The following is a 25,728-nucleotide window of genomic DNA, read 5'->3' as shown; positions in this document are numbered from 1 at the left end:
GCGCTGCTCGATGTATCGAGCACGTCCGTGCCAGCGGACGCACACGTGGCGCGCTCCCATTCGTCAACGGCATAGCCGTTGTGTTTAAACTTTTTTTTATTTTTTTTTTAAAAATCGGTATTTAATTATAAATAATGCTAAAAAATAAAAAAAAAATATTTTCCAAATCCCAAAAATATGGCCGTTTTTTTCCCGTTTTTTCTGAATTTTTTTGATTTTTTTTATTTTTTTTTTCCCCAAAATCATCTATAAATACACACATTCATCATCCATTTATCACATCAAATCATCTCTCATTCATCTCTCATTCATAATTCTCATACAAACTATCAACACATTCATCCCCCACTCAAAATCTCAAATGGATTTCACCCATATTATGGCGGAAGCGGAACGCGAAGAACAAGAATACTACGAACAACATCGTGCCGCTTACGAAGCATATGTCGCGGCGAATACCCCTGCTCCTCCTCCTCAACGAACCAGATCAAATCGACGGTACATCCATCGTGACCGGGAGGGAGCCCACGAAAGGCTCGTTGCCGACTACTTTGCCGACCAGCCGCGGTTTCCGGCAGATTACTTCAGGCGCCGTTTTCGCATGTCAAAGCGCTTGTTCATGCGAATTGTCAACACATTGTCCGCACGTGTTGAATACTCGCTACTGGGCAAACGGCCGACATGTTCGACGAGTATTTGCATATCGGTGAGTCCACTGGAATCCTATGTTTAAAGAATTTTTGCGAGGGCGTTCGTTCTGCTTTTGGGGATGAAGGGCGGCTAGCTTCTACGACGAGGACGAAGCCGGAAGCTCAACAGCGAGGTCTCCCCTACGCCGAGGCGAGCATACGACGGTTGGCGAGAGGATCGAGACAAGACACACAATGCGCGATACTCGAATCCACAATCAACTACAAGAAGACCTAATCAACCACATGTGGGCGAAATTCGGCAACGAGTAGTGTCATTTTTAATTTTTAGGATTTTAATTATGTAATTTTTAATTTTTAGGATTTTAATTATGTAATTTTTAATTTTTAGGATTTTAATTATGCAATGTTTAATTTTATTTGTCATTTGTAATATTTATTGTGGGTTTTAAATGAATTTTAATATTATGGAAATGTTTTTGTGTAATTGAATTTTATATTAATTGTGCTCGTCCTTGCGGAAGAGCACAGCTGTGGGTGTTGTGCTCTTGCCAGAGAGCAGGCATGAATAGTACCGCCCGGGCCCACAACCGTGCCGCTGGCAAGAGCACGGTTGTGGATGCTCTAAGGCATGAGATTTAGGGCCGCCCTCCTAATTATTGGAGTAATTAAATAATAGTGTTTCTTCCGTCTCAACTAAGTTAATACAAAACTTTTAGGCATGAAGATCAACAAATTGTGTTAAATGGATTCAATGAAAGTAAAATAAAATAGGAAAGAGAAAAAAGTAGGAGAGATAAAGAAAGAATAAAGTAAATGATGAAATAAGTAAGATTGATGGGATGTTTTGTTTTTTTTAAAAGGAAAATGACTTAATTTTGTTGGGACGTCTTAAAAAGGAATACGACTGAACTTAGTTGAGACGGAGGCGGAGGGAGTACTATATTTTTCTGACATTTACATGTAATATTTGTATAATATACTTTATCGGCCTCACAAATTCCCTATTATAGTTTGTACTTACTCATAACAAAAGATTATCAATTTAAAAATTAATATTTATTAGCAAAATAATTATTCCATAAAGAAAAATATAACATCAAGACGTAAAAAAAAAAGAAATCGAAGACTGCTGTATGTATCATATGAAAGTATTACTATATGTTTATTTTAAGTTAGATGAACCTGATATTAATAAATACTAGTAGTACTATATTTAATCCAATGGGTTGGGTTATGGTATGAGATTACAAATTACAACTAATTTTTCATCATAATGTACTAATTTTTAATTGGCCGGGTCCGGGGCATATTACACCAATTCATGTGCATTTAATGAGTTTCGCCGATTAGTATGCAAGATCTAATCGTGTATCTAACTGATTGACAATTATGATTAATCACATAAACCGGGTCAACTTAAAATCATTTATCATGGGTCTACCTCTTAAAACTTGCTTAGCTGGCCTGGCCTCCATCACATGCAATGCAATCTCAATTTAATCTTACTACCAATGTGCATATCACAAATTCTAAAATTAGTTGGAAAAGGAATCACATAAATTTATCCAAATAATAAGGGTGTCCACTATAAGGTGGACACGCCCAATAGCCCCGCCCCAGTTTTTTGTCCATAGCCCCGGATTTTTGTCCATAGCCCCAAAATTCTATTTCCGCCACTATAGTGGACACCTCCAATAGCCCCCAAATTTTATAATCAATTTTCATTTTAAAAATAAAAAATTTTGCATGCGTCGACCGCCGCGCCGGAAGCTGCGGTCACTATGACCGCCGCGCCTATAGGCGCGCCTCACCCCCACCAGCCGCGTCCTCGCCCCGCACGCGGCGAAGCCGTTTCCGCCCCCCTCCCCCGTCCTCAGGCGCGGCGGCCACCCCAGCCACTATGACCGCCGCGCCTCCCGCCTCGCCCCACACCCCTCTTCGGCGACCGCCGAGCCGCTCCCATAGTGGACACCCTAATAAATCTAACCCTGGCCACACCTCCTCAATTATAGAACTAATTTGATTAAATTGAAACAAATTTAATTAATTAGAAATTTAAAAACTCCACCGACGCTACAGTGCTTTTTATAATGACAACAGCCCATGTGACGACCTCGCAGTGTGCCGCCCCACACTATACATACACACCCCCAATCTTCACTCTCTCTCTCTTCCACCGCCGCGCATATAATTTGCGAGTGAAAATGGCGAGATTTTTGGTGGTGCTTTTAGCTGTATGCGTCGTTCCGGCGATCGTGAGCGCTCGTTTGGTGAGCGAGCCGTTCCATTTGCAGGGATTTGTCTACTGCGACACCTGCCGCTGCGGCTACGAGACCGATGCCACTGAGTATATGGCCGGTCAGTAATCCTCTCTCTTTCTCTCTTACATGTTTGGGGCTTTCCAGATTTGAGTTGAATTTGGATTAATTTTTTGGATCTATGTTAACTTGAGCATTAATTGCTTGATTTCTACTATGTAGTTGGGGGTTTTGGAGTCATTTTTTGTTGTCTGTTTCAGTGATGTGATTAATTGAATTGAGCTCATCTTTTTCTGTTGTTTCCCTAAATTGATTTCATTACTTGTTGATCGGACTTCGATTTTAAAAAACGTAAAGGAAAGTGATCAAATAAGTAGAATGAGTTACTAGAATGGAATGTAAGCTAGTATGACCAAGTGTTGGAAGTTTAAGAAAAGAAATTGAAAAATCCATCTAATCAACCTGGAATATTCTTCTATTTTTCATTTTGATTTCATTTTTGATAAGTTATTTTGATTTCAACACTAAAACTATTTTAATACTCCAATTTTTGTCTCTCTTTCTTTCACTTTACCTTCAAGACTATTTCGTTTTAATTAAATGAACTCTCATTTTTTTCATAAATAGTACTCCCTCTGTCACAAAGATACACATTTCTTAGCCGACACGATATTGTAGCAGGTGGTGATTAATGTGATTAATTGGAAAAAGATGGTAGAACGGGTGTATGTATTAAATGGAGAGTAAAAAAGAATTGAATATTTAATTGGAGATAGAAAAATGGTGGTTGAGTGTATAATTGGAGACAAAAAATTACTAAAAATAGAAATGGTCGTCTTAGTTCGGACGAATTAAAAGGGAAAGTGTGTCATCAAGTTGATTTGAGCATGTATTGCATAAATACTAAAACCGGTCGGACATGGTGCAGGCGCCACCGTGAGAATCGAGTGCCGCGGCAAGGACTCCGACAAGGTCACCTTCACCACGGAGGCTGTGACAGGGCAGGACGGGCGATGGTCCGTGGACGTGGCGAGCGACCGCGGCGACGACACATGTGACGCCATCCTAGTGAAGAGCAAAAACCCCGAGTGTGCCACTCCTAACGCCGGTCGCGACCGCGCCCGTGTGATCCTCACCCGCAACAATGGAATGACTTCCAGCATTCGTTACGCCAACAACATGGGATTCCTCAAGAGGATTCCATTGGCCAACTGTCAGCAGATCCTCCAGAAATACCAAGAAACAGAGGAGGATATTTGAGACAGATTTTTTCTCTTCTTGGAACATCTTTTATTACATCATGTTTGGGTAAGTAGACTTTCTAGTTTCGTTGTTGCTCTGTTATGAGACGATGATGGTGTTCTGTTATGTGTAATTTTGTGCAATAGTTGCTCGCTATTGGTGTAGATCGGATCGTGTCTCTAATTTCTTGTCTATGTTTCACTTTGTTGTTGGAAATTGGAATATGATTCTTTTAGTGCAAATGTTTATTTTTCAGTTACTACTTCTCAGTTCTCATATATCCACTCTCTAAAAGCATCCCCAGCAGTGGACTAGCCCCGTGCCCTAGCCGCCCGTCCACCATTGCATGCGGCTAACGGGAAGGACGAAAAAAATGCCCTAGAGCTAGGGCGTGGACAAAATAGGCTAGCCAATTTTTCAAATTTTTTTTTCTATTCTCATTTCATTTTTTTTCTATGTTTTTTTTCAATTCATTTCGTTGTTTTTGGTATTTTTTTCTCGGGATGACTAGAGCATTGGCTGAGCTATTGCTAGGTTGTTGCTTGGCTAGGGCATTGGCTAGATTGTTGCTTGCTTAAGGCATTGGCTAGGCTGTTGCTAGTCCATTATAATGTGGGAGGAAGAGTTTTGCTTAGGCTATTGCTAGTCACAGTAGCTGTTGATGCTCTAATACAATGGGTCATTCGAATATATGCAAAGATGTTACCATGTCAATCAGTACGTTTATTTGTTTTATATATAAAAAATTATTCCATCTTATCTAAAAAATTAGTGTTATTTTGCAATTGCATATATTACCATGTCAATGAGTACGTTTATTTGTTTTAAATAAAAAAAAATTATTCCATCTCATCTAAAAAAAATAGAGTTATTTTACAATTTTGGTACGTTTTACAAAATTAGTCCACTTTCTTTTCTTTAAACCTCTTCATCACACATTATAGTGCTAATAATCATAATTTATCAATTTTGTATTCAAACTCATCTCCGAAATAGGAGATCATTTAATAGTTTCATTTTTATTTTCTATACAAGAGCATCCACATTCATGCTATTGCCAAAGAGTATGAATGTGGGCCCGTACCCACATTTATTCATTTTTAATTTCATGCACTTCCGCAAGAGCACACACTCACATTCATGCTCTTCCACAAGAGCACGCTCTTACACTATTCATGGGTCCCACCATTCTATCATTCAATTTAAATACTTCAATTACTAAAAATATTTTCACGATATTAAAATGCATTAAAAATACCCAAATTATTATTATGAATTACTAAAAAATTAAAATTCCATAATTAAAGTCATAGCCTTTCATGGGCTCACGAGGGATGTAGCAACGATTTGATCTCGTTCGTCGAGGAGAAGGGGCGGAGGCGGGGGCGACATAGGCGGCACAATATTGTTGATAGTATTCTTGTTCTTCGCGCTCAGCTTCCTCATTGATCCGGTCCATATCGGCAGCGGCGTTCAGATCCAATTTTGAATCTAGAGAGTATTTGAGTGAGAGAAGATGTACGAGAGTTGTATGAAAAAATATGAGAGTAGTAGGGGTGTCAAAATGGATATTGGGTATTGGATACCCGATATCCAAACCCGAAATATCGGGTAATTGGATATCCGATATCCGATTTTTCGGGTTTCGGGATTGGGTTCAGGTATAGGATTTTTGAATTATTGGATATTGGGTTACCCGATACCCGATCGGGTATACCCAAATTACCCAATTTTTTAATTTTATTTTAAAATTTAATAAATTATTTATTTATTCTATTATTTTAAAAATTAAATAATTAAATGTACTCCCACTCTTAAGTCACATTTAGGGTAAATGTATGAATTGTGATGTTTATTATGGATGAATGATGGATGTTATAACTTATGATTTTTTTAATTCAAAAAATTTTTAGTAGTTTTTTTTCTCTTAAATTCGAACTACTTCAAGTTTGTATCAAAATTCGAACTACAAGTTGTATTTCTAAAAGTTTGTAGTTAGTTTTCTTAAAAAAAATAGTAATAAAAAAATAAAATAAAAATCCAAAATCAGGACTGGATACCTGAGTCGGGTATCTGGGTATCCGAAATAATTTTCGGATCGGGTATTAGATTTAGGGAAATTCAGGATCGGGTACCCGAAATTTTCAGATCGGGTATCCGCGGGTACCCGATTTGACAGGCCTAGAGAGAAGTATGAGTGAGAGATAATTTGATGTAAAAATCGGATGATGAATGCGTGTGTATTTATAGATGATTTTTGGACAAATTTTTTTAAAAAAAGGGTAGAAAAACGACTATATTTTTGGGAATCCGAATTTTTTTTTCGGATTATTTTCGATTAAAAAAAAATAGAAATTGCCAGCGGCAATGTCGTTGGCCAATCGCAGGGCGCCACGTCAGTGTGCTCTTTGGCATGGCTGCGCTCATTGGCAAGAGCACAGTGGCGAGCATGGTACTCGCCGCGCCGACGGCAGGACAGGTGCTCATGCCACGAGCACCCTGCTGCGGATGCTCTAAGAATCGAAAATTATAATAAAATTATTTTAATCTTACATGAAAATGATCACTTAACAGTGATGATCGAGCTCAATTTGAAATGGCTAAGAATGTCAGCCAGGTTGCTCAACGAGTTGTGTCAATTCTATTCGGTTGGGTTAAAAATGGTCACCTTAATCGTATATAGTGACAAACTATTTTTCTCTTTTCCCCAAATATTGGATTCTAATTGTTGTTATTGAAAATATCAATATTTATAGAAATATTTTAATCAATTTAATTACCATATTCCAAAATTTATATACCAGTATATTTTAATTGTTATTATAGGTATATTATAAAAATATGCATAGCATTTAATTTATTCTAAGATTTGTTAAATTTATTAATAATTTCGTCAACACTTAAAAGTGAGTTATATACATATACTCTTTTTATTTTTAAAATTAGTTCACTTCTATTTTTGATAAATTTTTCTTTCTAATATAATGGACTTCATTTTCTATTAACTACTATATCTCAATCTCTTTTCCTTCATATCTTTAATACTTTATTTATTTGACATTAAAATTAAAATAATTTCTCAAATTTTCTATTTTTATGGCATGAAGGAAGTATATTATTATTATTATTATTATAAAACTATTACCATCTGAAATAATTTACAGAAAATTATTTTTATGGAAAAACTAGTTTAATATCTCAACATTTTTCTGTTTAAGTACATGATAATATAAGAGAAACCATGCTACAACTTGCATATTAATACAATACCAAAATATGTGTCATGATCTCAATAGTTGCTAAATTTATAGGACTAAAGTTGCAAATTTTCAATTTAATACAGTAAAATCTGCATCTGAGTAACTCGAACCTGAGTAGAGCTGGTCAGGTGCATTGGCATTTGGATATGCAGTTATTATCTATTCTTCAAGTCTTGTTTGACACTTCAGTGATGATTTTAATAAAAATAAATAATCATATAAAATAAAAAAAAGTTAATGTTACAAATTTTTACTAATATAATCATACAAAATAAAGGAAAGTTAATGATTCAAACTAAGTTAGAGACATTTCTCTTGATACATACATTAAAAGGTATTTCAATGAAGATAAAATAATTTCAATGAAGATAAAATAAAATAGAAGAGATAATAAAGTAAAAAAAAAAGTAAAGTAATAGAGAGAATAAAATATGAGTGATTAGACGTTTTTTTTTTCAAAAAAAGATAAATAACTCAACTTAGTTGAGACATCCAAAAAAGTAATACTCCCCCTGTCTCACAATACTCACTTTGCCATAAATGTTAAATAGATCTTACATTCCACTAACTCACTTCACTCACATTTTATTATAAAATCAATATAAAAAAGTAGATCTCATATTTCACTAACTTTTCCAACCCACTATTCTTTACATTTCTTAAAACTCATGCCCACAATAAGAGTGACTCATATTATGGGACGGAGGGAGTACTACTCAACTTAGTTGCGACGTAGAAAATATAACAGTAGATAAAATAATTGAATAGTTCATGTTTATCATAGATATTTTTTGAATTTTGTAACATGGCATAAAATTTATCGAAATACTTTTATGTTTCATCTTAATTTTATAAAGAGTAAGGGCCGAGAGTGGTCCTAAACATATGACGATTTTATGATTTTGGTCCAGAACATTACGTTTGAATTATTTCGTCCAACACATTTGAAAACGGGCCGAAATCAGTCCATTTTAGACGGCGCCATGTAAAACTAGCGGTCAACAGTTGTTTAGTTAATGTTGAACGAATTAAGCATTTAAATTATAATTTTTAATTATTTTAAAAAATAATTACTAGTATTTTAAAAACCCAAAATAAAAAGAACACTCCTTCATTTCCTCTTTCTTCTCAACTCATGCTATATGCTTGCCTTCTCTAACCTAGGGGTGGCGCGGTACGGTATACCGCACTGAAAATATAATACTGCATACCATACCACAAATTGCGGTATGAGAAAATGTCATACCTATACCTTACCAAATTTTTCGGTGTACCGCAATGTGGTATACGGAAAATTCGGTATGATAATTTTCGATACCGTTACCATACCGTTCATGCGGTATATCATACCGTATTTCGGTATACCGCACTTTTACGGTATACCGAAATGATGTATGGCATACCGAGTACGGTGTACCAAAATAAGGTATGACATACCGTTTTACATGTGTTTCATACCAAAAAAATCCTAAACCAAATATATAAAATAAAATATCACCTATTTAAATGACGTTCAAAATATTAAAACTAAACCACAATCAAATTACAGTGGACTGGATTTACATCTCTGCGTGAGTGTGTTTGGGGTTGGGGCAGAGGAACCAAAATGTGAAAGAAGGGTTAGAGATTTTAACTTTTTAACAATTTTTATATATTTTATAAAATCAATATATATACCAAGTTTTTGGCAAATACTATATATGCGGCGGCATACCGCGGTATACGAAAATCTATACCTTTACCGTACCGAAATATATCGGTAAGGTATCATACCATACTGCAACTTGCGGTATACCACAAATTCGGTATATTTGGTATATTTTTGGTACAGTAGGTGCGGTATTTTGGTATATTTAGCCAGCTAGGCATGCTTATTCAGCCGGTTCCGATTCTAACCGGACTGGTTGACATGTTAACCGGTTTCAATTTTTCATAAATCCTAGAACCGGAACCGATGTTTAATTTTTATCCGAATTTATTTATAATTTTAAATAATTCAATACTAATAAAATAATAATCCAACATCTAGATATATAATAAATAATACCTACAAATTTAAATAAATACACAAAAAATACAAACCAACAATACAATAATATTCATATATGGGTAAGAGTTATGCCAAGTGTAGTAGATCAGACTAGTTTATGTTGGCAATTCTTTTATAAAAAAAAGGAGTTCTAAAATTTAGCATTTTTTTAAAAGGAGTTCTAAAATAGAGTTTCATTTTCCTTTTTTTTTCTAAATAATTATTCAATGGAATTTCCATTACTAATTGATCTTGTTGTGACTTTTTGATTTAATACGAAACAGTTAATAAATCATTTACAAACAGGTTAAAATTATATATTAAATGAATTACTACATAAATTTGTTATAAAATTAAATTTCTATCATATGAAATGATATTGTATTTGTTTCTTTTGAAAATTAAAAACAAACTTATGATGTTCTAATCATAGTAATTAGTTCATAAAAAATAGATTTGGGAAATAATTCACATTTTAAATATTTTAAATACTTCAGAAAACAGAGCTTGCAAATTTAACCCTGTTTAAATCTTAAAATCAAACGATGTTTCAAATTATTTTATTTTATTTCAATTCAATATTAATTCAATTAAGTTAGATTTATTAGTATATTAAATTATAAAAATAAAATTGAATTGTAATTCGGTTTACGGTTAGAACTGGAACCATTTTTCCGGTTCTCGGTTCTGATTCCGATTCCGGTTAATTGAGAACAGGAGAACTGTTTAAGCACCTCTATAGCCAGCCCTACTCTAACCTAGACGCATCGGAGTGCATTCCCTGAAGCTGCAAAACTGATTATATCCTTCAATTCAACTCAATTATGTAACAAAGAAAAGGGTAAACATAAACCCTATAAAAGCAAGGCAATCAATTGATTCAATTCACCATAAAAAGCAACAATTCAATCCAATTCAATTCAACAACGCTTATTACTGTGAGTACTATTCTTCTATTAAAAAAGGGATTACGATGCTGAGCGATTCATAAATAAGTACAAACCTGAAAGAGAATGGTGAGGCGGGCGAGAGGAGCGATGCAAGTCTCGTTGACGGCTCCGGCGAGGAGCTGCGGGGCGGTGCCAATTTGCCTCTGGCGCGACGGCTCAACCACCACCGACGACGACGTCGTCACATTCAGGCCCCCTTTCCTCCACCACCACTCCTACCCTCGCTTCCGTCTGTATTTTACCGATCGCCGACATATAATTAATTTTCCTTATTAAAAAAGTTAAATCCAAAACAGTGGCAGGCAGTAATCTTCAAGAAAAGTCGATAAGAAAGAGGACATCAACAAGTGTTATTTTTATTTTGGGTATTTAAGTATTATTTTTAAGATAATTAAAAATTCTAATTTAAATGTTTAATTCGGTCAACATCGGCTAAACAATATATCGTTGACCGTTAGTTTTACCAGGCGCCGTCCAAAATGGACTGATTCCAGCCCGTTTTCAAATGTGTTGGACGAATAATTCAAAACGTAATGTTCTGGATCAAAATCGTAAAATTACTATATGTTTAGGACCATTTTTTGCCCTTACTCTTTTATAAATCTTAAAAAATACGGAGCAATTTTTAACATGTCTAGAATCTAGATTAATAATATCCATTCAACAATTTAAGATTTATCAAACAATATAATTTTTATTTAGAGTTTGGAGTTTTTTTTAAAAAACAATATTTACACTTGTAATAGTATTTAATGTTGTTTGTTAGGATTGTCGACTGCATATTAGTTTAATATTTTTTGTTTCGGTCAATCACGCACGGATTTATTTATGAGTCACTCCCAAAAGGGTCGTACTAATTGTGGTTGGACATCACTTATATACTACTTTCAACTTCCCGTTATTCACCGTTGTGGTATAAGTTTGCAATCCCACATCGGAAAGCAGTCAGCACCTCAAGTCATTTCAGACATGACTCCAACCTGAGTATCCTGGGCCGGTCTCTAGAGGCGGACCCACATGAGGTCATGGGAACCCCCACATATTTTCAACAAATAACAAGTTCTTCTAGGTAGCGGGTTCAAACCCTGGCACATATTATTTTTTATTTTTGTGTCACTTTGTTGTTGTTTTTTATTTTCTCATAGCCAAATAAGTTCATTTTGTCCCTTAATTTAGTAGGATTTTCTCATAGTTAAATAAGTTCATTTGTCCCTTAATTTATTTATGATTTTTTTATAATAGTAGATTTTCTTATAGCTAGATTAATTCATGTGTCTAGTAATTAATTCATGTGATTCTTATAATTAATTTATTATCTAGTAATTAATTCGTAAATATTTTTCACACTATAAATTTTATACTCCATAAATATGCTTATATATTATATAATATTAGTAAGTTTAGAGTAAATGTCAAAATTGGTCCTAAACATTATGGCCATTTTACGATTTTTGTCATAGACATTACGTTTTGAATTATTGTATCCTACACATTTCAACTCGGGCCAGACTCAGTCCAAAATGGTTGGAGCCGTCAAATAGTAATAACCAACGTGTGTTAACCCGATTTTGACCCAATCAAACTCTTAAGTTTGATTATTAGTGAATACCATTGCTTCTTCAAGCTAATTTGTTGGCAATGTTAGGAAAGGAATAGGCAATGAATCCATACGGAGATGGAATTGCATGGGTTAGGTCATCGATGATCGGAAGAGGGAGTTTTGGGCATGTTTATCTCGCAACTCTGCCTGCCGTCCTCCACAACTCCATCCTCAGCTCCCATTGCTCCGCCTGCTTCTCCTCCCTTCCTCGACATCCCTTATCCCCTTTCGGCGATAATTTCCACTATGTCCCAACTTCTCTCTACTGTTCCCTCAGCTGCTCCGTCGCTGATTATGCCATCCATTCCTCCTCCAGTGAACACCGCCTCGTCTCCAGCTCTCTTCATTCCTTGTGGGACTCCTCATCCGACCTCCGCCTCGTCCTCCGATTGGCTCACATTTTCCAGAACCTTCCTCAAGAATGCACCTTTCGCCTCAATTAGAAGTAAAAATGAATTCATTTGTCAAGATGGGGAATCCCAAATTCTTGCTATCGGTTGTTCTCCAAATTTTCGCTAACGGTTCTTGGTGGGCCAACAAATGATAAGCGACTGCCTCTCAGGATTGCTCCGGCAGAAGGCAGTTGCAGTGGTAGAAATGGTGACGGTTTGATGATGGGGGAGGTTTGACGAACGAGGGCAAATGTAATTTTGGGTTGCTGCAAGAACTAGGCTTCTTTAAAGTAGAACCAAGAAAGAAGAAGAATCAAGAAGATGGAAGGCTCGTTCCAATCATGGGCGCAGGTTTAGGAATTAGGGCCAAAATTATGGATTTAGGGTTGCCGAGGAGTGATGAACAATGATTAATTAAAAATGAATCATTAGTACTTTCGAAATAATAAAAAAATGTATAATCAAAATTATTTATTGGGTCAAAATCGGGTTAATACACGTTGACCGTTACTATTTGACGACTCCATCCATTTTAGACTGAGTCTGACCCGAGTTGAAATGTGTAGGATGTAACAATTCAAAACGTAATGTCTAATATCAAAATCGTAAAATGGTCATATGTTTAGGACCAATTTTGGCCTTTACTCGTAAATTTAATTGTAAATGTTGGGGATCGGTGGTACAGACTCGAACTTCACATTAGTATGATATTGTACGCTTACGGTTTTTGGCAAACCCTCACGGTTTTTGCTCTTTGGGTACTCCCCAAAAGGCCTTATACTAATGGAGTTGGGGTAGCCAATTTATATGCTTGCAACTCTTGTTCATTCTCAATGTGAGATATTGTTTGCCCTCACAATCCTCCCCTCAAACCAAGACCACTAGACCTAGACCGCATGTCCACCCCATGTTATAGGTCACCAGGTCACCACAGGTCTTGATCGAGCTCACACAGAGACATTGGAGTAGCAAGCGCAATCCACCGAACCCCGAGCCACACAGGCCTTGCCCTGAACCAGGGCTCTGATACCACTGTTGGGGATCGATGGTGCACACTCGAACTTCACATTAGTATGATATTGTCTGCTTTGGGAAAAGCCCTCACGGTTTTGCTATTGGGATACTCCCCAAAAGGCCTCATACTAATGGAGTTGGGGTAGCCCATTTATATGCTTGCAACTCTTGTTCATTCTCCAATATGAGATATTGTTTGCCTTCACAGTAAAGTTATGCTTTTTATTTTAAAAAAATCTATTCTTCAATTATTTCAACGTTTACACTGTCGTCATTAGTAATCTAATTTATATTTTTTAGCTTCGTACTGTTCATGCGCGTGACTGTTTCTAGCGTCAATAACACTAAAACTTATAGAAATATGCAACAATTGCCAACATTAGTTTGGACCCCCAGTATCAAATTCCTGCGTCCGCCACTGCCTGCCTCGAACATGGTCATTCCGGCCCTGGCCTTTAGGTCATCATGGGCCTGACTCTAAGCGAGTCGTTCAAGGCCCGACCCTAATCGGGGCTCATCCAGACCTGACTCAAAGCCCATTGGCTGTGATACCACTTGTTATGATCGTCGATTGTAAATTATTTTGATATTGTTCACCTTGGGATAAGTCTGTAGATTTATTTTTTAGTCACTCCAAAATACCTCAAATTAATTGGAGTTTGATAATATTTATATATTGTTTCCAACTTCTATCATTCTACGATGTAAGATGGGTTTGCAACCCAACAATATTTGAATTTGATTACATATTTTGAAATTCTGCCAGTTAAATTTTCTACAATATATAAATATAATAAATTTTCCTCATTATACATTAGAGAGATTATGTATTATCTTTGAACTTTTAAAAAAAGTTTTGGACTTTAAATTTTAGTCCTTCTATTTCATTAAAATTGAAATGTTTTTCTCGTTGTCCATCAAGAAATGAAATATTTCCTAAATAGCTACAACATCATTTCCACTTTTTTATCTCTCTTTATTAACTTGTAAAAAAAATTAAATAAAATTATATGTTAAAATGCAAACGTTTCATATTGAATAGTATAACGGAAGGAGTATGATATTTTTTTCTTAATTTTTATTATTAAATTTTAGCATGATTGACCAAATATACTAGCACGTAGAGTTGGACAATGTTTAAGACTTTAAGTCAATAAAATTCTAATTGGCTCGACTAAAATTAAACTTGAGCAACTGGGCTTAGTAAGTGGGTTGAACTTTCATGAAACAAACGAAGCCCACATTTCAACCCACCAAAACTGAAATTAGACTACTACTCCAACTACCACCGGCCGCCGCCGCTGCCGCCGAAGCTCCGACGATTTTCATTTCAGCTTGGTAAAGCCTCTTTCGCCCGTTTCTTAGCTCACATTTCTTGGTTTTCGATCCGATCTTCTCTATCTTCAGACGCAGAATCTTAATAGAATTTCCTAAAATTTGGTTGTTGGAATGGAACTCGTAGTATTCAATCTGAAATCTAAGTAGTTTTGGATGAAGCAATCATAATTTCATGGTACTAACCTCATGTTTTCCCTCTCATTGTGTAGTTCAAATTTTAGCTACATTTTGTGTGTGTAAACTGAAAGATCGCGTGAATAGGCTCTGATTATGTCTCGTGAAGGCGTAATTTGGATTCAAATTGATGATATTCAGTAGTTTGTCGTGTTGCTTGGTATTTGGGGTTGAACTTGTTCAAACTATTTGTTTGTGATCCATTGATTTCAATGTTGTGTTTTTCTTTTTCCCTTTTTATTTTTCAAATTTATTTTATTATGATTTGTCTTGATTTCAATGTTAAACTGTTTATGTTGGATTGTTTAGGGGCTTTAGATTTCGAGGAATGACTGCTGTGGCTACTAGTGCTCTTTATCATTCTTTCAGCTCAAAATTGATAGTTAGAGATGGTTTCCATTCTCATTCTTGCAAGAGATGTCAAGAAATATCCATTATATCACCTCCAGATGGTTTTCGGGGAGATCACAAGGGCTATGTAGGAGAAAGGAATGGCTATAGACTAGCTAGATTGCACTTTTCCCGTTCATCATCAAAATGCCAGGCAACACGGCTGCATCCTGTTTCGTCCGTTTCCTCTAATCATTCATATAGTTCTCGGACTGCAGAGAGTGAGTAAATTGCATTTGGAACAGTTTGTTGATGTTTCTGCAGTCTTCTTTTTGTTTTTGCATGATGCTTGGGGAATCCTTCGATGTTTTTGCAGATGAGTCTGTTTTGATATTGATGCGGCATGGAGAGTCGATGTGGAACGAGAAGAATCTTTTCACTGGCTGTGTTGATGTCCCCTTGACGAATAGAGGAGTGGAAGAAGCAATCGAAGCTGGGAAGAGAATTAGCAACTTTCCTTTGGACATAATCTACACATCAGCATTGATCCGTGCTCAAATGACAACTATGCTTGCCCTCACACAGCACCACTGCATGAAGGTATTTTGGGTTGTAAACTTGTAGATATCTTTCAAACTTGAATGTTTGCTAGCATGGTTTTCTTATAATGAAAGACCTTCACAGTTCAGATATGATCTATTGACTTTGAAATTTGAATCGTCTGCAGAGTTGGTGTTGTTGGTTTTGGTTGTAATATAAGAATATAGATTTCTTCTGTCAGCTTTGAAACTAAGGTGCCGTTTGGTTACTATGACTCATTATCATATCATTATCCAACTAGGATTAAGTTGTGAGATTCAATCATATGAAATAAACATATTACATATTCATTCATGAGATATAATCTTTCAAACTGAACGGAGGGCCCTAAACAAACACAAGAACTAGTAAAACTGTAAAAGGTCATTGTAGATCCTTGATAGTTCTTATTTTCAAGATTTAGCCTATTCCCCTTACGTAGTGGAGTACTTAACAAGCTAATCAACCAAATTCCGTGATGGAAAGAGATATGCATGCTTTGGAAGTTGACCTACTCAGATTTATCAGGTTCCTATAATTATGCATCATGACGAGACTGAACAAGCAAGGACATGGACCCAAATTTATAGTGAAGACACTAAGAAGCAATCTATTCCCGTCATCAAAGCATGGCAACTGAATGAGAGAATGTAACTCTGTACCTAATCCTTATCCGTTATCACGTTATCTACTGTACTCACATTTCTTGCCATTAACTGACAATGTCATTTTTTCCTCACAGGTATGGGGACCTACAAGGGTTCAATAAGCAGGAGACAGCTGAATTGTATGGGAAAGAGCAAGTCTACAACTGGCGCAGAAGTTATCATGTTCAGCCACCAAACGGGGAGAGCCTAGAAATGTGCTTAGGGAGAGCTGTTGCCTTCTTCAAAGATCATGTAAGCAATATGCCTATAGTTTTGATCTCTAGGCATTCCGTGGGAGGGATTTATATGCTTAGACGAATTATATTCTTACAGATTGAGCCTCAGCTTTTGAGGGGTAGACATGTGATGGTCGTAGCTCATGCAAATTCACTGAGGTCTATAATTATGTATCTTGATAAGCTGACTTCAGAAGAGGTAAGGGTTCACATTTTTCCGTCTACACACATAATGCTACGTTTTACACTTTTACTTATATACTATGTCTTGTCAAAAGGTTATAAATTTAGAGCTCTCAACTGGTGTACCTATGCTCTACATATATAAAGAGGGACACTTCATAAGGAGAGGAAGTCCTCATGGATCTTCTGAAGCTGGAGCCTATGCTTATACAGAGGTAACCTTTCCTTATTTATCGTAATTGTTTGTTTTTCAATTGTGAATAGTGTTTGAATAGTAATCATATCTCTATTTATCGTATATCACATTAAAAGAAGGCTTATACAGTTATACAATATTGAAGTTTTGCATTGTGCAATGTTGTCAAAGCAGTATAGCGGTTCATGGCGGTTCGCCCGAAAAATGCCACAGGGATATAGCGTATCGGTATGGCGGGATATAGCGATCATTAATTAAATATATAAAATAATATTTATATATTCATATATAATTCAAAAAATTAGAAAATAATAAAAATATAACATTAATAACTCTAAAAACATGTAATAAAGCATAAAATAGAAAACAATTATATAAAGTCTAGCAATTAAAGTCTTTAGTTCAAGTGTTCAACAAAACATAAAACCATGATAAGCTCAATAGACATCAATCATCAAGCTCAACATAGTCTTCTAGCTCATCATCATCACTATCATCGGCATCCATTTCATCTTCATCCTCCATTGCTTCATCCTCTTGATCTCCACTTACACTATCTTCAAATTCTTCCTCTTCCGATTCTTCATCTACAAGCGCAAGCCTTTTCCTTTTCCCTTTCCCTTTTCTAGGTATGATAGGTTCTTTTTTCTTAGAAACTCTAAGACAACTTGAACTAGATGTAGAAGATTCTTTCCTCTTCTTTGACCTAGTATATGTCCTAGGCTCTCCAACACCCGAAGCCTTATACACCATGTTCCAATCAAGTGTATCATCGTCATCATGAACCAAATGATTACCACCATCAATATCATCATCATCATCATCCAACTCCCCAACTAGCCACTCATTGCACTCATCAATATCATCGAGAATAATAGGATCAAATTCATCGGTTGCACTAAGCTTGTTCCTATCATGCAATTTTTGGTTATATTTCACATAAACCAAATCTTGCATCCTCTTATGCTCGAGCCACTGCTGGTCGCTGGACTGTTGCTGGAAGGTGCTCGGCTGCTGTAGGTGGCGGCGGCGGCGGCGGCGCGGGGGTGGCGGCGTCAAGTGGCTGGGCGGTGGCTGAGTCACTGAGTGGGGATGATTGTGAATAGGAGGGGTTGTAGGGTGCAGATTGTGAATAGGAGGGGCTGTATGGCTGGGCGGTGGCTGAGTCACTGAGTGGGGCTGGAGGGTGCTGGCGGGTGCTGGCTAGGCTGCAACAGGCGGCGGCGGCGGCGGCGCGACGGTGGGTGGCAGATTGTGGAAGGACTGAAGGAGTAGAGATGAAAAGCGGCAGATTGGGGTTGAGGAATTAGGGTTTAGAATTATTGGGGTTAGAATTATTGGGGTGGGCTGATTGGGCCTATGCAAAATTAAATTAAAAAATAAAAAGCCCAATAAAAGTCAAAATTAGCACCAAAAAGTCAAAATTGGGCTAAAACACCGCTATTGCGGGATATGGTAGCGCTATGGCGCCACGACCGCCACGGGTATGGCTGCCGCCACAGAAAAATGCTACGTATCGGTGTGGCGATAGCGTTTTCATTAAAAACTGATAAGCTATAGCGCAATATCCCCGCTATAGCCGCTATTTGACAACATTGGCATTGTGTATTTGTGATCAGATCATCTCATGAAATTGTTTGCTTCATTCTTGCAGAGCTTGGCCGTGTATCGACAAAACTTAGTCGAAACGCCCAATGAATCATGAGGAGATATCTGCGTAATATTGTGTTACACAGAGTCCTTTTTTTTGTCAATTTTTATTAGATTATTTACCTGTAATTTATGAAGGTTTATGCTTATTTCAAGGCCGCTTGTAAGTTAGGAAGATACTGATTGGCATTCTTGGATGAATTAATGTGTTCTCATATAAGTAAATATATATAGTTTGTTCACTGCATTTGAATATTATTACTTCAAAATCTGTGGCGCCATTGACCAATTGCAATATTAATGCAAAAAAAGATTTTCAAATGCATTGAATAAAATAATTAAGGATCTTTCATGGAATCAAAATACTACAATAGGATATAGGAGACAAGTAGGAGTAATAAAAAAAAGAAGGGGAGATGTGATAGAGACATTATTCTTCCCAAAACGATAAAGAAAGAAAGAAAGAAATTATGTGCTCCAGAAAAACATAGTCTAACCATCATAGATTATTCAATCATTCAAAACATGACATAATTAACAGATAAAGTTAAACATAGTTTAATTTGGAAAACGTATAATTCTACATCCCAACTTATAGCTCTCTCCTACTCCATTTTTGAATATATTGAAATCCATGCGGAGAAAATGGAATTTCTGTAATTCATATTTACTTTTTTTGTCAAAACATTTTGGGAATCTAATTAACGTAATATTTCAAAAAAGAAACATAATTCATTCAGTTTGTGTTGGATTTCCAAAGTCCAATCCGCAATTTTGTATTAACCACTTACCTCCACTATAATCCGAAAGACAAGGCGACATAAGCTGATCATTCAACAGAAATTATCTCAAACCAAAACTATACAAAATAACACTAAATAAAATTAATTATAAAAAAACATCGAAAAATAGCAAGGAAGGAAAATCTAGTAACAACTAGGAAAAAAACAAAAAGTCAATACGCAGAATCCCATGTTCATTCACAATCCTTAAATTTCCTTCTTGATTTGATGCACCAAAATTAGATTTTGGAAATCCAACAATAAAAATGTACATTAACATTGAGAGTCTTCAACTTTTATTAATTTTTCAAAGACTTTTTATATGAACGAGTTTTCCGATCGCCGGCACGGCGGTGCTGACGGTGCCATGACGACCACCGCCGCCACCACCTCCGCATCTGAGAATTCCGTCAGATGTGAAAAGAAATCGCTAAAGGTATTTTTTTCTCATTATTTAACGATGATTTCTTGAATTGATAATTATAGTCTCAACTGTTTTTGGTATTAAACTATACGTTTATTTATAATATTTGAATGGGATTATAGTCCATTATTCCAAGGATTTTTAGTTCGAAGAGATCGAATAGCAGAGATAGTTTTTCAGAAGTACAAGGCCTTCAATCAGATGGAAATAGTAATGAAATTGGTGCGTTTATTTATTTCGATTTCGTTCTTAATATAAAAAATGTAATTTTCTGTTATAAAATTGAGATGATTTATTTTTTATGTTGTTGGATTGGAGACAGAAGCAGATAATAATGTTACGTCAAGAACTAAAGCTTTTCTGGAGGAGTCAAACTTCATCCAAAGAGGTTTTTCAGGTAAGAATCATTATAATATTTTGTCTCCAATGATTCATGCATTTGTTTCATACTTCATACGAATGATTCATGTGCAGAAATACCAAATCTTTTTAATACAATATCTAAAATTTTCCCTCGTATTATCCTACATTATCCGTGACATCAATCTTGTTGGGCACCATTAATTATATTTAAAATTTCGTAAGCAAACACCCGGTGCTAATTAATTAATTTAATTTTTTACTCCACTTACTTATTGTTAGGTTGGCAAATTGGGCAGGATGAATCGTTATCGGGTCAACCTGATAATGACTCAATCCAACAAAACCTAATCTGAATCCGACTCGAGTTTGATATGAACCTGTAAACAATGCAATATAATACGTGTTGACATGACACACGATAATGATACACACCTGATTAAACCTGATTTTTAGTCTAATTTACATGATAAAAACTCATGTGACTTAAATCTAATTTACATGAAACTAGAGAATAATATTAAAGTTCAATTTTATAAGAAAATATAATAAAAATGGATAAATAATACTCCTAATAGGCAACCCAATGATGAACCCAATATACTTTGACCAAAACCCATTAATTCCGTACATGTTTGTACTAGATTTACATGTCGCGACCAAAATTGTTAGCCCTACTTATTGTTGTGATACTAATGGATTCTCGTATCTCCTATAATTTTGAAGAGTATCCTCGAAATCCAATGATGTAGTATCTCAACAGCTAGTCTGATCTTGTTACTACATAACCAAATCTTTGCACGCCACGTATAAAGTAAACAAAGATCATAAATCTACGTATTTTGGTAGCTTACCTACCAGAAGACTAATTTGCATATACAGTGTGATTTTTGCAGAGATATATTCATTGCATTTTGATAAACAAAGCACAAAAATCATGCTTGTAGTTTTGATTAGGAGGATGTCGAAATTGACCCCTTCATGGTCATGAAATTGATATTCGTCACGTTTTATTTATATATTTTTATCATGGGAGGTTGAAGAACATAAGAATAAATGGTTATGGTAATTCTTGAGCTTCTCTCTCAGAGAGGCACAGCGTGGCCGAAGTCGAAACCCTAACCCTTCCGAGCCTCAACCAATCATCAATGGCACCACATGCTTTAGTGCAAAATATAAGGTATGAACTAAGGTAATAGGTTGTTAGATTTTAAGGTTTATTGTTTATGTCTATACATAAAAGCTTTAAGATATATATATCTATATATCTATCTATCTATATATATATGGTTTTGATCTATGCAAAACTAGATTTAAATACAGAAACGCAAAACAATATTATACGTAGGGCACTTTTAGGTCATAGTTAGTTAATTTTTAGGTCATGCTAACAAAGCATGACCTAAAATGATCTTAGCATGACATTAAATCCAAATATTATAATATGATCTAAAATTGCTTAATTATGACATTCCGTATTTTTAGTTAATTATTGACCATTAGATCATCTAATCCTGGGGCCAAGATTTGGGCTGCATTTCTGGATTTAAATGCATTTTATATATATATATATATATATATAGGGTTGCGTTAAAGATAGAACCATTCTTAAGTGTAGAACCTAGAACTCTACATATTTTATTCATTGGATGAGGAAAAAATGACGGTCAAGATTAAAAATCATACTTATTAGACTATGTTTTCACGACATTCCGGACTCAACATGTGAAAAAACTCACATGTTGATGGAAGAATGAATGAAACGAAGAAGAGTCCATGCATGATTTATTTTTTCACTTCTCTGCATTCACCCATTAATAATAGTTTTGGTTGTAATGGGAAGTTGTTGTGCAAATCAACACCATTGGATTAAAAGATCTAACGACCTCCGTTTGGCATTTGTTCTACGTTTAAGAATAGTTCTACGTTTAAGAATGGTTCTATCTTGATCACAATCCTATATATATATATATATATATATATATATATATATATATATATATATATATATATATATATTTTAATTTAAAACAAATTAGGGCTTTTGTGGGAACGTGGAATGTGGGAGGAAACACTCCTAATCATGGCATGAACCTTGAAGATTTCTTACAAGTGGAGGGATCTGCAGACTTATATGTACTAGGGTAAATTCAAGTAACTCCAGAAAAAAAGTGTGTTTTTATACATATAGTTGACGTGTAATTGTGTGTGATTAGGTTTCAAGAAATTGTGCCACTAAATGCTGGAAATGTGCTGGTTATTGAAGACAATGAGCCAGCATCCAAATGGCTAGCCCTAATAAGCAACGCACTCAACAAACCCTACCATGAAAAGGAATCAAAGTGTGGTAACAATAGCAACTTATTCCGCAAGAATTGTTTAAAAGCCCTAAACAAGAATCTAAGAGGAGATTGTGATCTCTTCAAAGCCTGCAATTGCTCGTCTGATTCGAGAAGAAGGACTAAGCTTCGAGACCCTTGTGCCGACCCCTTGAACTATTGTGATTCGAGCTCAGATGACTGCATTTCAACGGCTGAGATTTCGTTGCCCACACGCATTGGTTACCAACTAATTGCAAGCAAGCAGATGGTAGGGTTATTTTTGTCAATTTGGGCAAGATGGGATCTTGTTAGAAATATCGGTCACCTTAGGGTTTCCTGCCTAGGAAGGGGGATTATGGGCTATCTAGGTAATAAGGTATGTAGTGTATCAGTATCCCGAGCCTTAATATTTAGTTGAATAATGTGAAAAATAAGACTTGACTTGTTCAATTCATTCGCAGGGATGCATATCAATAAGCATGACGGTGCACCAAACGAGCCTATGCTTTGTTTGCAGCCACTTGGCATCCGGGGAGAAAGAGGGGGACGAGCTTCGGAGAAACTCTGATGTAGTCGAAATCCTCAAGGGAATAACTTTTCCTAGGGTTTGCAAGAATCCGAGCCGTCGGATCCCCGAAATGATTGCCGATCATGAGTAAGTTGAGTCGGGTCACTCATGTTTCACTTGATCAATACAGTCCAAAATTCTTCATTTCTTTCTAAGTACTACTCCCTCTGTCCCTGAAAATTTGTCACTGATTTTCTTTTTTTGTCAGTCTATAAAAATTTATCACATTTCACTTTTACCATTTTTGGTAGTGGACCCTACATTTCACTAACTCTTTTACACTCACATTTTATTATAAAACTAATATATAAAAGTAGGACCCACATGCTATCAACTTTTTCAACTCACTTTCTATTACATTTCTTAAAACCCGTGCCGGGTCAAATGGTGACGAATTATTAGGGACGGAGGGAGTAATATATATGTCTACTTTCTAACCTTGCAAACCAAAACAATTTCAGCCGTGTGATCTGGCTAGGTGATCTAAATTATCGAATCGGATTAAGCTATGAGGAGGCAATAATTCTACTAGAGAATAGTAATTGGGAGTCACTATTGGAAAAAGATCAGGTTCGTTGGCTCTCTCATTAAATTACGTTGACATCTTTATAAAAATTAAATGGTCAAAGCTCATCTAATTCACCTCAAAAGCTACATGATCCTCTAATTTATTCAAATGTAAGTTAGTTGATAAGGCAATAATACGTGGAAGTTTCATCGCCTTATCATATTAAATTATGTCACAAATAAGTATATATCATGTCTTGTCTTATATTTCTTAATTAACAACAGCTGAATACTGAAAGAGAAGCTGGAAGAGTATTTGGTGGATGGAATGAAGGCAAGATTTTATTTGCGCCAACATACAAATATTTGCAAAATTCCGATTCATATGCAGGAGAGAATAGCAAGTCGAAAAGAAAACGAAGGACGCCTGCATGGTATGGAGCCCTTTTTCCACTCACTTTTTAGTACATTTATTAAAACTCGAGTCATGTCAACTAGTGATAAAAGTAATCATAATCAAGAGATGGATTGGCCACGGTATCTGATTATATGTGTTTAATTGTAGGTGCGATAGAATATTATGGCACGGCGATGGCATCGACCAACTATCCTACTTGAGAGGAGAGTCGAGATTTTCCGATCATAGGCCGGTTTTCGGCCTGTTTGCAGTAGAGGTGGAGCTCATCAACAGAAACCCCAAATTTAGAAAGGGATATTCATGTGCAGCCACCAAGTTCGAATTGGAAGAATGCTTACCTCAAACCCCTAATTTTTGCGAGTTTAACCCATAGATCATCTCTACAACTTAAGTGCACATGTAATTCATCTTTTAAATCTCATACAGTACATATCATTAACTACTTAATCCTAAGTTCACACTCTCTCTAAGACTACTTTTTCTCCTCTCACTCGATAACATAGATGTACAAAACCATAACATACGATATCAAAGTAAATCTATTATCTATATCTTTTCGTTGCAAAATGAAAAATCACACAAAACACACACTAAATCATCTATCAATCCACCATGTCACGACACCACTAGTCTCAAATTCAGTTTAAATTTGTGACTACAACGAAAGTGCAAAAAAGGATATGGAATTTATTCCATATACATCAGCAAAGTCTTATATATGTGTACGTGTTAAAAACCGACTACTTTCTCTATCCTGAAAATGATCTTAAATTTTAAAATTTACATAGAGAGAACACTCTTGATTTAAATTATTTTTTCGCAAAAGTTGGTGGATGTTTTTTCATACGACTACTTTCTATCTCCTCAAAATGATCTAAAATTTACATAACTCTCTTGATTTAAATTAATTTTTCACAAAAATTGGTGGATGTTATTTCATACGACTACTTTCTCTCTCCTCAAAATCATCTTAAATTTTAAAATTTACATAACTCTCTTGATTTAAATTATTTTTCTGCAAAAGTCGGTGGATGTTATTTTAAGGAAATCAATATATCTTCTTTAGCCAAAATAAAATAAAAGCCTAAGAATCTAATATATTGGGCCTATCAGCTATTTTCTTGCCCAAATCCTTTTATTTGAAAACACTATTGGAGAGGCCCAAATAAGCTCATTTTTCTTTCAAATTTGTTGAAGACTCGGTAATCCAGCGTACTCACTAAAACGTCCCACAAAATCTGGCATATTATGCACACCCACCACAAAAAAAAGGTGTTTTGCAAGCACCAAAATGCTTAAAAATAACCAAATATGTTTGCAAGCACTTTGCGAGCACAAAGGGTGCTACCCATTCGGCTCGTTGCAAAAATTGCAAGTACTTTAGCAAGCACATGCTGAAAACTTGCGAGCACATTGACCGGTGCTCGCAAAATGGCTTTCAAAATCTGGTGGTTGAATTATTACTTTGCATGCACCTTTTTTGCTCGCAAATATCCTAGAACCTCTCTTGTGCTCGCAATGCGCTCGAAAATAAACCCAAATTATGGCTTATTTGCAAGCACAGTTGTGCTCGCAAATTGATCTTTTTTCAGAAAATTCTATAATTTTTTTATTTAT

General features: G+C 35.7%; 3 protein-coding genes across 3 annotated transcripts; all 3 read left to right on the top strand.

Moving 5' to 3' along the window:
- Positions 1 to 2,766: 2,766 nt before the first annotated feature.
- Positions 2,767 to 4,408, top strand: LOC121775471 (protein DOWNSTREAM OF FLC-like). The gene is made up of 2 exons (XM_042172550.1): positions 2,767 to 3,011; positions 3,840 to 4,408. Exons 1-2 carry the CDS (start codon positions 2,858 to 2,860, stop codon positions 4,169 to 4,171), a joined length of 486 nt encoding a protein of 161 aa, XP_042028484.1. The 5' UTR covers positions 2,767 to 2,857; the 3' UTR covers positions 4,172 to 4,408.
- A 10,176-nt stretch (positions 4,409 to 14,584) lies between these two features.
- LOC121773999 (2,3-bisphosphoglycerate-dependent phosphoglycerate mutase 1-like) lies at positions 14,585 to 18,973 on the top strand. Its single transcript, XM_042170919.1, has 8 exons — positions 14,585 to 14,736; positions 15,220 to 15,521; positions 15,617 to 15,840; positions 16,348 to 16,469; positions 16,562 to 16,718; positions 16,800 to 16,901; positions 16,981 to 17,100; positions 18,736 to 18,973. Exons 1-8 carry the CDS (start codon positions 14,621 to 14,623, stop codon positions 18,784 to 18,786), a joined length of 1,194 nt encoding a protein of 397 aa, XP_042026853.1. The 5' UTR covers positions 14,585 to 14,620; the 3' UTR covers positions 18,787 to 18,973.
- Positions 18,974 to 20,076: 1,103 nt separating this feature from the next.
- LOC121773448 (type I inositol polyphosphate 5-phosphatase 5-like) lies at positions 20,077 to 24,554 on the top strand. Its single transcript, XM_042170307.1, has 9 exons — positions 20,077 to 20,159; positions 20,260 to 20,334; positions 21,387 to 21,477; positions 22,337 to 22,441; positions 22,514 to 22,994; positions 23,080 to 23,273; positions 23,648 to 23,756; positions 23,979 to 24,127; positions 24,259 to 24,554. The coding sequence occupies exons 3-9, from the start codon at positions 21,446 to 21,448 to the stop codon at positions 24,482 to 24,484; spliced, it is 1,296 nt and encodes a 431-aa protein (XP_042026241.1). The 5' UTR covers positions 20,077 to 20,159; positions 20,260 to 20,334; positions 21,387 to 21,445; the 3' UTR covers positions 24,485 to 24,554.
- The last annotated feature ends 1,174 nt before the right edge of the window (positions 24,555 to 25,728 follow it).

The sequence above is a fragment of the Salvia splendens genome, chromosome 17 (genome assembly GCF_004379255.2).
Source record: "Salvia splendens isolate huo1 chromosome 17, SspV2, whole genome shotgun sequence".
NCBI classification, from domain to species: Eukaryota; Viridiplantae; Streptophyta; class Magnoliopsida; order Lamiales; family Lamiaceae; genus Salvia; species Salvia splendens.
Note: the sequence above shows the minus strand (reverse complement) of the source record. Positions and strands in the feature narration are given on the sequence as shown.

Coding starts and splice junctions, on each gene's coding strand:
- LOC121775471 (XM_042172550.1), top strand. CDS start 2,858: ATGGCGAGATTTTTGGTGGTGCTTTTAGCTGTATGCGTCGTTCCGGCG. Junction 3,012..3,839: donor TGCCACTGAGTATATGGCCG/GTCAGTAATCCT, acceptor GACATGGTGCAG/GCGCCACCGTGAGAATCGAG.
- LOC121773448 (XM_042170307.1), top strand. CDS start 21,446: ATGGCACCACATGCTTTAGTGCAAAATATAAG. Junction 21,478..22,336: donor GCTTTAGTGCAAAATATAAG/GTATGAACTAAG, acceptor AAAACAAATTAG/GGCTTTTGTGGGAACGTGGA. Junction 23,757..23,978: donor CACTATTGGAAAAAGATCAG/GTTCGTTGGCTC, acceptor AATTAACAACAG/CTGAATACTGAAAGAGAAGC.
- LOC121773999 (XM_042170919.1), top strand. CDS start 14,621: ATGAAACAAACGAAGCCCACATTTCAACCCACCAAAACTGAAATTAGA. Junction 16,719..16,799: donor TTGCCTTCTTCAAAGATCAT/GTAAGCAATATG, acceptor ATATTCTTACAG/ATTGAGCCTCAGCTTTTGAG. Junction 17,101..18,735: donor GAGCCTATGCTTATACAGAG/GTAACCTTTCCT, acceptor TCATTCTTGCAG/AGCTTGGCCGTGTATCGACA.